Below are 16542 nucleotides of genomic sequence, written 5' to 3'. Positions count from 1 at the left end.
TACAGCAGGTTCTTATTAGTCATCCGTTTCATACACATCAGTGTATACATGTCAATCCCAATCGCCTAATTCAGCACAACACCACCCCCCTCCCCCGACCCCCACCGCTGCTTTCCCCGTTTGGTGTCCATGTAAGTTACTTTTAAAATAAATCATTATGCCTGCAAACTCTTAATAGATTAAATATAATTTAGTCTGCATTTCTAAATAAGACATCACAGATTTCATGACTGAATCATAAAATATTTTCAACCATTCTAAAATGTGAAAGTCTTTTGCAGTGTAATGAAAGTCTTTTACAGTTCATTTTCCTGGGGTAAAATTATGTTGTAGTCACATGAAATTTTAAAAAAGTAACAAAACTGCTGAAATACCTGGAATTGAATTTGTCTACTTCCAAAATTTTTCCAAGTTTAAAAAATTTTGAGGATTAATGGAGGTATTATAAAAAATAATATTCTTTTACTTTAGCCATGAGAAATTATTTGAAGTGACTAATACTACATGATTATCATATGAAACTAAAATATGAATAAACTGTTTATATATTTCATCAACATCTATCTATCACTAACAAATACCTGATATATTTATGTACATATCACATTTACTCCGTATATAAGGAGAACAGACCATAAAAGTGTATGGGGTTTTGTGCTGTGGTTGTCTTCAGATCAGCAAACATGAACTCCATATGAAACAAATCAAATCAGAACTGCCTCTACAACCTGGCTATTACTAGTCTCATGGCCGTGCGATTTAATATCAAAATGCTGAGATTCAAAGGAATGACAAGAAACATTTACGTGGAACTGTCAAACCCCAAGGGTATACTTTTCAATGTTCAGTGAAAATATATAGATCTAAAGCTTTTGTGCACAGATGGAAATTTCAGAAATCGCTGAGGAAAAAATAACGTGTTCAATACTAAATAATCGTAATCCAGAAAGCTTTTAATCACAGTTTTTACAGGTTACAAAGAGTATTATCAGTGTCAGTGTCCCAAATATCAAGAGTTTCATATTTTAAAGCCAGCTGCTTGAAAGGAAGGAGAAATCATTAAAAAAAAAAAGAATGTGAAATAATTGAACATAAACCATATTGTCAATATATGTATTTTACCCATAAACCAAAGAAGGAAGTTAGAGTGTTTATAGCAAAATATGTCTTTATTTACATGTAATAGTCTGGTCTATTAATTCTCAAAATTGTAATATAATTCATCTTTATTAGCATGTAGTAGATCAGAATTTTCAAAAACATCAGTGGGAGGCAGAATAAACACATTATATTTTATTATTACTACTACTACTATTATTTCTCCTCCTCCTCCTCTAGTTTTAAAGATGAAAAGAAAAAAATCCAAGAACTTTTAAACAACTTATCAATGGGTGGACAGAAAAAAATTAACATACATTTCTCCTCCAAATAATTATCATTTCTTAAAAATAATTATTCAAGTCTCTATAAAATTTCCCTATTATTTATAAAATGTATTATTAATAGTTCTTAGTTATATTTCCCCACTTATTATTAGATAAATTGAAATGTCAAGGAATATTCACAGTAACATCTTTCATGTGGAGGTCTATCTTCCCTCTAAAGAATTCCAGGCTAAAGCCTTTATAAATCTGAAGATATGTCTTATTAATCTCACCAGTAATTCATTCATTTCATAAATCACAGTGAACACAATTGATAAAGCTTTCAAGTGTATTTATAACAAATAACACTAGATATGCAATTGAAATATTTATTAATACATGGACACATCCTGCCCTCTATTCACCAGTGAAGCCTTCTGACAAGGATGATGCTAAATAACTCTTCTCCCAGGAAGCAGCTTCCTTTCCAGGATCATAAAAACCACCAGCAATTCATCTGCTGATCACATAGCCTGGGTTGGATAACTCAGGCAAGGAGCTCTCACCACCCCTCTCCAAAATCTCACAAAATGTTCACTTTTAGTAAAAGTAAACAGATACAATTAGGAAGCTCGAGTCATTGCAAAATAAGGACCAACTGCATTAAATGTAAAATAGTTTTAACTGTTAGTTGACAAAGCTGTATGAATCTGGAAACTGCTCACACATAAAAGTGCAAGCCAACATCTACATTTTGTTAAAATTTTCCATAGAAGTTTTCAAGTGACACTTTGCCTCATAAGGAGACAAAGAAATAATAGTGTTTTGCAAAAAGTAATAAGGCAGGGGGTGTAACATTAAGGTAAAGAGAAAACCGAGCAGTTAACCCACAATGTCATATAATTTGCAGCTTCTTGTAGGCTGATTTAAAAGCTGTGATACATTGTAAATAATTATTTCCTGATCATCCTAATATGAAGAATCTATTTTTTATAGCAATAAAAATTGAGAAGATTCAGAATTTTATGAATAAATATAAATTAGAATAAATATGGCCTAATCAGTATTAGTTAATTTCTTTCTTTTTTTTTTTTCCCTTGGCCACGCTGAGGGGCATGTGGGATCTTAGTTGCCTGACCAGGGATGGAACCCATGCCCACTGCATTGGAAGTGCGGCGTCTTAACCACTGGACCGCCAGGGAAGTCCAGTATTAGTTAATTTCATACCTGACAGTGTGGACTATGAAATCATGTCAATAAGAGAGTCTTCAGAAAAAAAGGAAAAAAGTTCAAACCATACTCTTTACCTTAAACCAATGGGTGAATGACTTAATAAAAGTACCAAAGTGATAAATATTTTTAACCAAGTTAAAAAATAACTTAGGAGTAGAAAAGCCCTAAGTATTATACATAATTCAGAAGACAAAACAAATTAAAAAATCTGACTGTATAAAGCTAAAACATTTCTGCATAGCAAAAACCATTGCAAGCAAAGTCAAAAGTCAAATGACAAACTGGGAAAAAAAATATTTCCAACACATATAATGAAGGTTATTTCACTTAAAATAAAAAGGACTCATAGAAACCAATAATAAAACAATCAACAATGCAGTAGAACAATGAGCAGAGGATATAAACACACAGTTCACAAAGAAGGAAATACAAGTGGTTTTAAATGTACATTCAATTTTACCTCAAAATGAGAGAAATGAAATTTAAATTTATCAATTTGGCAGAAATAAAGTTTGACAGTCCTGCTGCTATGATCATGGGAAAACAGTTAAACCATCCATCATTGGTGAGAATGAAAATTGGTGCAATTTCTAAAAAGGGATATTGGCAATTTCTATCAAAATTTAAAATGCATGTAATCCTTTGATCCAGAAATTCCAGTTCTAAGAATTTACACTACCTGGTGCAAAACGTTTTACGACCAAATTCATTCTTTGCAGCACATTTTTAATAGCAAAAGATTAGAACTAACCCAAAGTTTATTAGGGTTGTTGCTTAAAAAGACTGTGGTACATCCACATAACAGAACGCTATACAAAAAATGGGAGGCTCTGCAAGGACTATGGACAAATCTCAAAGATGCACTATCAAATGAAAAGCTGGTACAAAACAGTATGCATAATATGCTTCACTTTCTATAAAAATATGAGAGAAAAAAATACATGCATGTATATGAGTAGAGTAGATGTGGAAGGATACACCTGAAATTGGTTACATTGGTTGCCTTTAGGAGGGGAAATGGAGGGTAGAAGACAGGGAAGGGAGGGAAACCTTTCCCTCTTTACATCCTTTGAACTTGTAACATGTTAATGCATTATGAACTTAAAAAATAAATCAAATTTAAATTAAAAATAAAAAACCACAACAAAATCCATGTCAGAACAAAACCCAATCCTGTCAGCTGAAATATATACACATCCCACATACAAACTAAATGTATACCTTCTATACATATACATGCTACACACATGCACACATGGGAAGACAAAGGCAGTCTGACTGCAAAGCACTGTTTTTTGAAAGGATCTACACCTTCTGCTTTTGAATGATGCTACTGTTCCAAATCAAAATTCCTTAAAGGGAGATTTTCGGAAATGAATTTGCTATTCAGTGCCAGGTCCAGTCAAGTCCAAGAATATGAACAAGCGATTGAATTCAACTATAATATTTTTGTTAGACACTGGTTTTGACCAAAGTAATGAGATCTGCTTTTCTGTGTGGTTCAAAGTATTTCTGAGGGCAATTATAAAAGAGGAGTTCCAAAAACATTCTGTGAAATGGTTGCTTCATTGGAATAAATAAATTACCTGTCAAAGTGACTACTTTGAAGACCAACACTAATTTGGATGTGTTAGATCTCATTATTATACAGTCACACCTGGAAGAATGTTTTAGTGAGCCTAACGATTGCAGCAGAATAAATAAATACCACTCATTCCATACATAATTACAGACCAAAATGAAATGAGAAAATAAGACCAGAAAATGGTACTATTCATTGATACTGTGATAATACTAAAAACCACAGTGAAATGACTAAGCACAGAACACTTTAAGGTAATCCTCCTGGAGAATCACCCTCGCTAGCACGTACTTAAGGAAAAACAACAACTATCAGAAAGAATAATGAGAAGCCATACCAAATAGTTAAGAGAAAGTGAAATAATATGTTATCTGGGATTTGCCTCAAAGTAATAGTGGGGGGAAATATAGACGAATTGAAATTGAATTTGAGTACGTATTACTGAAGCGAGTGAATGAGGACATCTGTCTCCTTCTGTTTATGCTTGATATTTTCCACCAAAAAATTAGAAAAAGAAAAAAATGTAATGAAATATATAGTTTTGGAAAATAAGCACATCTTAGGGCTACATGGATGTTGATAATAAGCAGATGTTTTTGTGCACTCCTCTAAATATTGATACTATCTGTCTAGAGAATGGTAGTTTTTTAATAGAAATGAACTAATCTGTAAGGTCACGTGTTAGCTGATGGTACTTGGCAATAATAAGAAACCCATACCAATTCTGGAGTAAGTGGCTACTGGCTGGGAAATGATTTCATCTCTGCAAACTATTTATACTAATAGATTTAAGCGAGGAGAGCTACAGCCATCATCCAATTATTTTTAATGTCAAGAAAGTGTTTTTGAAACAGTAAAGGTTTGCCTTCAAATTTGACTAAATGTAAATATGTTAAATAATCTACATACACTTAAGTGTTAACTGTTATGTGTTTTCTAACTTGGTATTTTTGTGGCAAATATGGTTCAAGTAGGGTAGTAAAATATATAGTATAGGCCGCAGGTTTTATATGTGGAATCAATGAACTTCACATTGAAAGGGGAAGCTGCTGACAGTCAGACAAGAATAAACTTTCAGATTTTGGATTAATATAGTCAGCTACACTCTCCAGTTTACCCCTGAAGAGGAGCAGCATGAAGATATGGCCAGGTACCTGGAGCGTAGGATTCAACCAGGATCACACTTTCAATCTTGGTTTCACTGGCAACATGAAACCAAGTGTATCAGATTAGGCAGATGCCAGATTTAGGACTGTGCGAAGTTGTGTCCCCCCATGCTAACTTTTCTCAAGTCAGTCAGTTAAACTTTACTTGCTCTTGCTACCTTAACAAAACAAGAAAGAAAGAAAACATAAAATAACAAATAGTAAGGATATCTTTTGCTCTAAAAGCAGATATTTTTGAAGCCTGTTGGATGTAATATAACCAGCACCTACTTCATAACCAGGCTGAGAGAGGTTTTAACTCTTTCTCCCACGTTTACTGGTTGTATACTTTGGGGCAAGTTACTTATTAGCTTCTTTGCCTAAATTTCACCAACCTTAGAATGGTCATGTCAATTATAACTCCCCAAATATATCTTGAGGATTGAGCGAGAGACACCAGAGCTAACACTTTCTGTGAGCTTACTATGCCAGACACTATTCTAAGCACTTTAAAAACGTAATTCACTTAATCTTCACAACCTCCCTGTGATGTCTACATTCTACCAGATGAGGAATCACAGGCATAGAGGTTTGGTAATTGGTTCAAGGGCACCAGTAGGATCAGGATGTGAACTTCGGTGGTCAGAATCCGAAGTCTGTATCCTTGACAACTGTATAGGACCAAGGACACAACTGAAGTTCAAGTAGTATCTGTTCCTTCATCTTTGCTGCCTACGGGTAACTACTATAGATCGGGAATCCAAGTATATATTTAAAATAAAGCTTACTTTATTAAAAAGTTGCCAAAAGCCTTCCCTTTTATTTTAAAAAATATCATTAATATCTAAGTTTATATGTAACTGCAAGTGGAATGGTACAAAAATTTATGAAAAAGCTGGCATTTTTAAATTTGGAGTTACCTAGTTTAGAATATCAAATTTCCCAAAAGGGTGTTTCACAAAAAGAACTTATTAAACAGATAAAATAACATCTTCTCTTTCCAATAGTGATAAAATCATGAAACAACCTCTATTGAAAGTAGGATATTTTAAATGACCTGAATAAACAATTTTTAACATTTCCATCCAATCTTAAGAAAAATATGATGAAGGTAATTTCCTTCTCTTAATAAGTGAGTTACCTTAGAAAAATATATATTAATCCTACATTCATGAACAGTGTTTACAATTAATAGAATTATGTTAATTCTACAGAAAAGCAACAAGTAACAAGATATAGTCAAAATTTTCACTACGTTCTCAAAAGATTAAATAAAAGGGAATATCTACATCATTAAACTTGAATTACCCACCAACAGTAAGATGCTTTGGCACATTTAAAAAATACTAAAAATTATTTGGTTGTGGGTAGGTGTCAAAATGTATGATATTCCAAGCAATGAGCTTAAATATAAACCCATCAGTTATCACATGAACCAAACAGCTGCCTCTGTCATTAACCCTAGGTAGTATGAGGTTTACTGCAAATTGTTACTGAATTTCCACTTTACTGAAATAAAATCCAAGTTGAAAAATATGGCTTAATCATAAAATACGTGTGTAATCTGAAAATAGAAATGTAACCGCACATAAAGCCATGTTTTCTAGACCAGCATTAAAGGAACCCGTTTTCTGAAATTTCACTTGCCACCAAATCATGATGAATTATCAAAATAAACTTATACCATTCTAAATAAAAATGTAAATCCATGGGGGGATTTTAAGGTAAGACAAAAAAACCCAATACATACTGAAATTGACCCTATAAAATGCCATATTTAACAATGCTAAAATTAATTCTATTCCGATTAACTCTAGTCCTTGGTAGCATGGTTTTCCAACATTTGTTCCAGACATTTAATTTAAAAAAATGTTTATTTTCTAGCCTCTAAACAGATTTAGTAAATTAACAAAAATAAATGTAAAGGAAATTTCCACTCTGTGGGTGTGTTTCAGTAGCATCTTTTTGTAGCTCTGTAGAGCATGTAAAGAGTGGCAGAAGGTGGCAGTGCTGAGCTAAAAAGAAAAAGAAAATTTCTGGAGCTGTAGCTGAATCTTAGGTAGTCCACAGCCCAGGGACTCTGAGTTGATCATTACATATTTTATTACAGATACATAGCTCTATAAAACTCTAGCAAGCCTAAACTTTGAAAGAAATGTTTATAAAATGACTAAAAGTTTTTTGATAGGAAATCAGGGACATTCAACAGATTTTAAGAAATACTTTACAGCGTTGTCACCCTACCTGGTCAGTAATTTTTTCAAAAGTAGTAAAATGTGGCTAACAAAACAATAAAATGCAAACCTTTTAAGGGGATCTATGAGACAGAAAGGTCCATGCAGCTTACCATTCATCAGGAGAGCAGCCATAATCCTCAGGTTCAGGGACATGGCTTCAGAAAGCAAGAAGAGGGACAGAAAGAAAGGACAAAGTAATCACAAAGGCTGGAAACATAAAAGCGTGAATAAGGGAAGTACTGAGACATAGATCTTGAAAAAGTTAAGAAAATAAACTTTTAGTTGATTTTGAAAGAATGGCAGTTAGTACAGTAAGTATGATTTATGGTAACTAAGCAGATTTACAAAGTTATTCTTTAACTGGAAGTCAACTTGCTTCTTCACCATGAAATTTCTTGATTTTATGCAGAGAATTCAGTATTCAGTAGGAAATACTGAACTTCATAGTTTAAATATATGCTAAAGCCAATGGAATATTAATCACATATTGCGTAATCAGAATAAATGGTTTAATGAAACAAACATGTTAATACCTAAGAACAAACTATCACACTGATAAAATCTGCCAAGTATTGAAAACATTTCAGAAGTAAATCTGACTACCATGAGGGGATGGTTCTTTAAAGAGTTATATTAAAGTAAAAATCAATTGCATTGCTATAACCAAAGGGGAGCAAGCAAAAACACGGTGTCAAGGTTCTGCCAAGTTGCACTGCTGTTGTACAGCAGCCCTGGATCTCATACCTGGAGAGGGGCTTGTACTTCTCAACTCAGGCAGCTTTTGAAAAGCCTCAGAGCTCGAGGCTTAGGGTCGCTCTCCTTGGGTGTGGTCCAGCTCTGGCAGATGCCGAGCGCTATTCGGAATGTGATGAGGTGAGCAGCGGCTCTGGTGTGTATGTTCTGTCTGGTTATCTGCCTTTGTGGGTCAGTGCTGTTATATCTGCTTGGTAAGTTCTTTACTTAACCCAACTCATTCTTGATCTCAGCCTTAAGCATCGCAGTCCCTGATCTCCCTGATTAGATCACCCTCCTCCCTCACTCCCAATCACAGGCTTACACAGACCTTTGTACAGTGTTATGATTTTATATTTGTCTGTATGATTACTTAACTATATCCATTAACCTCCAATTAGACTATAAACTTTAGGAGGGCAGAAGCCATGTGACCTTTTGCTGATCATTAAATCTCCATCAGCTAACAAAGTGCTACATACATCTAAAGCACTTTGTTGAGGCATGTGTATGAACAAATGGTGTTTACCCAACTTTACCCACCAGTCATGGTGAGCAGTAAGATACATTTATTGGTTATAATATAGACCTTGGGACTAACTATTTTGATAATTGTGAGGTTTCTCATGGTGAATCTCTTCTCAGTGTTAAAGAAGTTGCTGATTCTTTCAGTAAACATTGCTAAACGAAATATTATGAAATGAAATGACTCACATACTGTTTTCATATATAAATAAAGATTGCTTTTAGGAACATATGGTTTTTACTTAAAGGGAAAATGTCAATGAAATGTTTTTAATACTGATTAAAATGACTTGCCCATACAAAAAATATTGTTTAGTTTGCTTCACAGAATCTTTTTTTTAACCTTAGAGATTGTACTCAGTTCATCAGCTCATTCTAATAGTAAGATCTAAATCATCAACAAAGATAGTACTTAGGATTGTAGCCTAGAACAGTCACTGTATTGAGAATTCTAGCCACTAAACATAAAAGCCTCCTTACCTTTTCTGGCATTCAAGTAACTTTGATAAAACTGAATTATTCCCCATAGGAAGCAATTTGCTGAAATGATGCCTTAATAAATGTTTAACAGCAGAATTTCTAGTTTGTAATAAGCTAAATTTACAAATATGACATCACAATTTATTTACATTTAACTAAAAAAATCTAATGAAACATTCTAATAAGTTTAAGCATGGTGGCATTTCTGACAAAGTTGATCTCTACAAAATAATCATCATTGCTAGATATGCACAAATCTTATGTTATTGCCCATCATGAATCCAATTTAGGGCCAAGGTTATATGAAATGAGAGAAAACTTACTAAGACTAAATTTTGGAGCATTGTTTTACGTGTTAAATATTTTCTTCCTACAAGCCTATGGAATACACTGAACTAGGCAAAGATTGTACTGTCAAGAGACTTCAAGTCTTGTCCTTCAAACTGATAAAAGCCAACAGAACTCATCTTTGACTCTATCTAGGGTAAAAGGAGGTTTTATTTTCTTAAAAAATGCTTAAGAAGCATCAGCTCTGAAATCATTACCCCAAAGGCATTTGTTAATACATGAAAGTTTCTGTTATTTTCCTTTGTTTTGCTGTACTCTGAGGAGATAACCATCATACTTTCTTCTGCTGGAGCTGGAAGTGTACGCATGTAATATCTCCCCATGTTAAACAAGTGTTAAACACTCCTACAGGGCAGGCTGGACACTATAACCATGTAATTGTTCCTATAACCAAAGAGTGCCCAGAGGAAATGCCAACAGAAAGGTAAGTTTTCAGTAATTACTTTTTCCTGTGGAGTTTGGCGGAATTAAGTAACAGCCACATGTCTTTCCTACTGTAACCACCTGAGTAGTCTGACGTCTCACCGTTTCTCCAAAGCCTTCATATATCAACAACTCTCTACAATGCTGACATTCCAGTTGTCCATCGGGAATGTTTAGGGGAGGGGATGTTGATAAAAACTCAGTCGGGGTTAAGGATCCTAAGAGCACATACAGAACTTACTGGAAGTAGTTTAACAACTAGCTTCACTCAACAAGGCTCTTGGTATTCTTGAAAACATGACACATTATCCAAAGAAGAAACGTATTTCTGTTTTCACAGTTAAAAATTGCAAATAAAGGAATTCCTATTTTTAAATTTCTAAACATGTTAGAATTTTATACCTGAAAAACAATCTTGGAGATCATCTGGTCTCACCACCCTCATTTTAAAGTGTTTGGAATATTTGAAAGGAATTGTCCAGGGTCACATGGTGAATTAATGACAAAGCTAGGACTACACTCATGTCTTACAACTGCACATCAGTGTTAAGAGATGTGATTTTCCCAGGAGGAAATTTGTTTCATTGCAAACTTAATCTAAATGATGACAATATTCAACTCTGAATACTACTTTAACATTTGCCAGTCTCAAACCCACTCTATCATAATACATAATACATAATTGTTAATGACCATATCACCAATAGATACAGGAAGAACAATATTCTTTTACGGTAGTTATTCTTTACAACTACTGCTTCAAAGTGTTTAAGGACTTGTTCCAAGAGTAAGAAAAAATCTTATAAAATGCAAAAGAAAAGAGCACCTAGATATCATTCTAGTTTTCTGTTCTGATAAGTATACAATCAATAATTACTAATTTGGAGAATTTGCTTATTCAATTGGACATTGGACAAATTAAAAAAGGATGTCAATTACCAAAGAGAACCCTCTAAAAGTAATATTCATGAATGAATGCAGAATTTGTGTAAAAACAAACATCACCATAAATCTGTCAGCAAGTATAATACAACAAACTCTAGAATCACAGTAGGCCTTTCCTTCTCTCATCTGGGATAACTGTGGGTCGAACATATAAGTGCAAAATGTCAAAGATTATGGCTGTACCTCTCCTGCCCCAGCAGCAAAACGAAGAGGCCTGTAGCAACTGGGGGGAGGAGAGAAGAAGGCCTCTTTTGTCTAAGGGAACTGGGAGATCTTCAGATAAAAAAGGGAAGATGCAAAATGGCATTCAGCCCTGGAAATAGTAAATAGGCTTCTTAAGTTAGCAGCCTGCCCTTACAGTGTAAAAAAGCCATTACGTCAAATGCTTTTTTAGCTTCATTTACCCACATAGTTTGAAGTCAATTTTAGTCATACTCTCTACTAACCCAAAGAACATCTGCCTCCATCTATTTCTCTTTGTAGACCCTGCATATGGGGGTAATCACATGCTTTTAGAATTTTTTACCAAGTGGTTATTTATTTAGTTTTAAATAAAGGCATTTTCATAATTCAATACCCTATTTTTATACTGGCTTACTGCTTAGAGACAGAGCGTGAGTGGGGAAGGGGTGGGTACAAGCCAGAAAACCCAAAAGCAAGTGCCCTTGCTTGCATGGTTAAGATACCAACATTTACCAGTCTGACTTGTAGATAAAGATAGTTGGAAAATTTGATGGTAGGCCAAGGTCAGTCAGCCAGGAGTATATTTCATCTTTTGAGCATGCCTTTTTAGGAAATGTAGAAATTAATTTTCTCACATTACCCTATAAAGTGTTTCAAAAAGAAGGCTTTTGAGCAGTTTAGGCAAGAATACCTGGAAGTAAGAAAAATATGGGTGCTCAACAAGTACATTCTAAAGGATATTAAGAGCCTGATAAGAGTATTTTTTGATATTTATTATCTCCCGGATTTAAGAGTTTTGTGTCCCTACCTCCTTCCCGTCATCAGAAATTTAGACTGCTCTGTGACTGCAAAGAGGAGAGATGATAAAAAGAAATCAAAGGGCTAACTATTAGAGAAACAATATTTTAACTTGAGAACTACCCAAGGACAGACTGCATGTTTTAACACATGCAGGCTGTACTCTGACTTCACGACAATGGAGAGGGAAGTGTATTTGTACCTTATTACCAGAGCCAGATAGAGACCTTCGGCAGTTCTAAACACTGAAATATTATTGGGCAGAGCCCCTGCCTCACAGGTAATTCCAAATGAAAAACAATACCAAACTATAAAACACAAAACGTACATGTATGCTAAAATTAAAATAGCTGCCTTCTAGATTAAAAGAACTCCCCTAATAAGAACTCCCCAAATTATACCAAACTGTTAGCATTAATTAAATCTGTATATCATACTCTAATTAAAAGGAAAAAACTCACCCATAAGCAACTCCAGCTATGGTGCACTTCTTAAACTGCATTACGTTGCATGTCAAAGTACCAGTTTTGTCAGAAAATATGTATTTTACCTAAAAAAAAGTTTAAAAATTCTCATTAAAATTTCAGAGGTCTTTTTAAGCCAGTTTTTAATGAAGGGAAAAAAACTTACATTATTCTTTCTATCAATTTTGTTACATTGTAGGGGCACAATGAATGCTATTAACTGACTACTTTCTGCACATCATTAAGGAATACTTTCAAATATTTCTTTTCGTATTTTAGCAATGAATCATATATGAAAGCTAGTCTCTCAAGCTAGCAGAAAAACTACAGTCATATAGAAATCTGTCTTAATATGCTTAATATGGTCTGAATTTCCACTAGTAAGTGCCTCTATAGCTACTTAACATGTATAGAGCACTAAAACATCAGCATTTCTCAACATAACAAACAATTATGGGATTGGCGATGGGTTGCAATTAAAATGAACTTCCTACAACATCTGAATTGGTAAGAAAAAGGATAATTCTGGCTTAAATGGTATTTGAAGAGTAAGAGTTAGCAAATGGCAATGGTACAAAAAAAGAAGAATTCTTTCTTAACTAATACGTATAAATGAATTACAAATATACATATATATGTGAATATAGTATGAATTATAAATCTCAAATTCCTGCTTGACTTATACAACTTCATTGATAAACTAACTTTTCGGGCTTCCCTGGTGGCGCAGTGGGTGAGAATCCGCCTGCCAATGCAGGAGACATGGGTTTGAGCCCTGGGCCTGGAAGATCCCACATGCCACGGAGCAACTAAGCCCGTGCACCACAACTACTGAGCCTGCGCTCTAGAGCCTACAAGCCACAGCGACTGAGCCCACATGCCACAACTACTGAAGCCCGCGTGCCTAGAGCCCATGCTCCGCAACAAGAAAAGCCACCGCAATGAGAAGCCCGTGCACCGCAACGAAGAGCAGCCCCCGCTCGCCGCAGCTAGAGAAAGACTGCACGCAGCAACGAAGACCCAACGCAGCCAAAAGTAAATAAATAAATAAATAAAATTTAAAAAAAACCAAAAAAACAGTCTTAAAAAAAAAAAAACAAAACTAACTTTTCCTTCCTTTCTGGTCAAAAGCTATAAACAATTTTAATATTGGGAGTTTATAACTCAAAAGCAGCCAATACTTTACACACTAATCAGATTATATACTGGAGGACATCTTTCTGTGCAATATCTTATCCCGAGAACAGAATATGCGTTAAATAATGTTCATTCATTAAAAATGAAAATTGATAGTTAGGTACTAACATGTATTTATGCCAATCATTCAAAAAATGGAAAATTAGGAGCTGTCAATTCATCTGAAGTTGCCACATATGGCAGAAATTACACCAAATCTGACTTCCAATTCAACATATCAATAAGAAATTTAGTTTACCTGGCCAAGTTCCTCATTCAGATTAGATGTTCGAGCCATAGCAGCAGTGTCTGTGGGTTCATAGTGCATGTCGAGATCCTTTAAAAAAAAAAAAAAAAAAAAAAAGAAATCCTTGAATACAACTCATAATAAGAGATTTAGTACAATTTTATTTAACTGGTGAGCTATGTATGTAACACTCTCAGCTCTTGTCATCACTAACCATTTCAGTTGATTTCCTAAAAAATACTCAATACAGGATGCCATATTTCACAGTAAGGGCAGAACAGTATGGTAGGTAGAGCATGTCTCTGGAATCAGGCAATCCTGGTTTACTATCATTCCACCATTTCCTAGATATGTGACCTACTACAATATAAGGATTAAATAAGATAATGCATGTGAAGTGCTTCCTACTGTGTCTGGCACAATGCTTTACGTGAGCTAAAATAACAGCAATGAAACATTGCTCGAATAATTTAGACTTTAAACCCCTGGAAAAATTACTTAAGGGATTTCATCTTGTACTTTTTGGTCAAGTTTCTTACACTGTATATACTTGAAAGTAAAGAACATTTTATTGACAAGCCAGGGTTTACTGATTTTCACATGTCAAATGAAAAGGTCAGATCTGATCTCTCCTACATCTGTATTTCAGACTGATCAACATCGGTTCTGGAACAGGTACCTTGTTTTAAGAGGGATAGTAAACAAATGGGCAATGTTTAGACAGTAGTAACTGCAATAGGGATTAATTTGGAAATCATGTCAAATGAAGAATGGAAGGAGATGGAGGATACTTAGTCAGGGGGCGGGGATGATAGAAGAACAGGCATGATAGCCAAGTTCAAATATTTTGCAAGGCTGTCATTTGGAAACAAGATTAGACATGTTCATAAAAGATCTATTGGGAAGAACTAGAAGAAAAGGAAGGCAGTTACTAATCTCATTTCCACACAAGGAAGAAACTGCCTGGTAAGGGAAGACCTGTCAGGAATGTTAGAAAATCTCTGCATATTAGAAAGGCAGTTGAAAAGCATAAGCCTGCTGGGTTCATACAATACTAAAATTATATAATTATTTGAAGCAAATATTACTTTTGAAAATCCAAATAAAAAATAAAGTGATTGACTAGTTATTTGATTTTCATAATGAGCTACCTTATTATTTCTGTAAGTGGAAAACCTTCAATAAGTTTTAATTGTACTTATACAAATTTTACTGCACCATTTTTTTAGCAACAAATCTCCTGCATGAAATTAGCTATACCTGCAACTCATTTCAGATTTCTAAATTATACTGATCTTTCACCAATGAATTTAGAGATTAAGGGTTGAAGTGGGTCACTTAGTATGGAAAGATAATGAACAGTTGCGAAAGTAGCATATTTTAAAAAAATCCTAATATTGTTCATATTGAAAGACTTTCAAGTGATTTTAAAAAATCAAAAGATAATAAAAAAATCAAAATAAAAGAGAAAATTAAACTTTCTGGCAGATTAGGTTTAAAGACTTAATTTACATAAATTCATTAATTTTAACTTTGGTAAAAATTACTGAAATTTAATTGAAGAAGAGTAAAATTTTATAAACAAAACATTTAGGAAACAGATGTCCAGTACACTTTTCTAAGATTAAAAAAAATTGAGAATAAAAATTAAAAATAAAAATTCAAGCCCAGCTGAAATTGTTTACAGTGTGGAAAAATAAACTACAAAGATGTATAAAACATGATAGAAAGCCTGGTCGCTACAAGTAGTGAATACAGTATTATTTCTATAGTGCTCAACTGTCCATGAAGTTGTTTGCTATGTCGCAAGCGTCCTTTGATCTACATAACCACTGTGAGATGCAGGTAAAGCATGTTTTATTTATTCCCGTGTGATTGGCCAAGAAAATAGGTCTCAAAAAAGTCAAGTGGCTTGGCAAAGTTCACACAGCTAGTAAATTATAGAATTAGAACTAAAATCTATTATTTTAACTATAAACCCTATGATTCTCGTTTTCCCCAAGACCACTATGTAACCAAAAATAGGCTTCCTCAACTACAGACCTATTTTCCCCAGCACGTCTGGTTTGTAAACTTGTGTGATTCTGAGATGAGAGACTTTGTTATGATTTTCACATGTCAAATGAATTTATTATTATTATATTATATTAGGCTCAAAAATATTTTGAAATGTTGTCTTGTAGTCAATAAAAAGTAAGGTATAATTAAGACTTTTTTCCTGAAAGATCAAAAGACCCTATCAGGAAAAAGGCCAAAATGTATGTTTCATGTAATAAAAAACAATAATGATTCATATTTACCCAATTTATGAAGTATGCCTGGGTAAATTTCACCACTTCTAATGTAACCAACAAGCTGATAGGAATGAGATTATTGAAAAGGATGATGAAGGTCAAGAAATTCAGTCCAAAATTATTAGCACCACCATCTGTTGGGGGAGGTAGGAAGAAAGTCATTTACAGTTTTATATTTTATTTGCATTAACCAGAACTTTAGCGTAACAAGAATTTTCTGTATTATATAGTATATCTAAAAGTGTGGGAGGAACACTGTGCTGATAACATGTTCTTATTCTCAAACACAGTCTTCAAGATAGAATGGCATTATTTGTGTTCAAGATGTTGTGAACCCTTTTAAGAACTGCATAATGGTACTAAAAA

The 16542-nt window shown here is 34.0% G+C and overlaps 1 protein-coding gene across 4 annotated transcripts in view; it reads right to left on the bottom strand.

Annotated features, from left to right (window-relative positions):
- Window positions 1-16542, bottom strand: part of ATP8A1 (ATPase phospholipid transporting 8A1) — a 239586-nt gene that overhangs the window by 139771 nt on the left and 83273 nt on the right. For 3 of the 4 annotated variants that reach the window (XM_059923073.1, XM_059923072.1, XM_059923075.1), the window contains exons 12-15: window positions 16183-16310; window positions 13895-13972; window positions 12457-12545; window positions 7672-7716 (exon numbers count right to left, since the gene is read on the bottom strand). In XM_059923073.1, the coding sequence (XP_059779056.1) occupies window positions 7672-7716; window positions 12457-12545; window positions 13895-13972; window positions 16183-16310 (340 nt within the window). The remainder of the gene's footprint in view (window positions 1-7671; window positions 7717-12456; window positions 12546-13894; window positions 13973-16182; window positions 16311-16542) is intronic. The other variant, XM_059923074.1, reaches the window with a different exon arrangement.

This window comes from Balaenoptera ricei, chromosome 5 (assembly GCF_028023285.1).
Source record: "Balaenoptera ricei isolate mBalRic1 chromosome 5, mBalRic1.hap2, whole genome shotgun sequence".
Lineage (NCBI taxonomy): Eukaryota > Metazoa > Chordata > Mammalia > Artiodactyla > Balaenopteridae > Balaenoptera > Balaenoptera ricei.
Note: the sequence above shows the minus strand (reverse complement) of the source record. Positions and strands in the feature narration are given on the sequence as shown.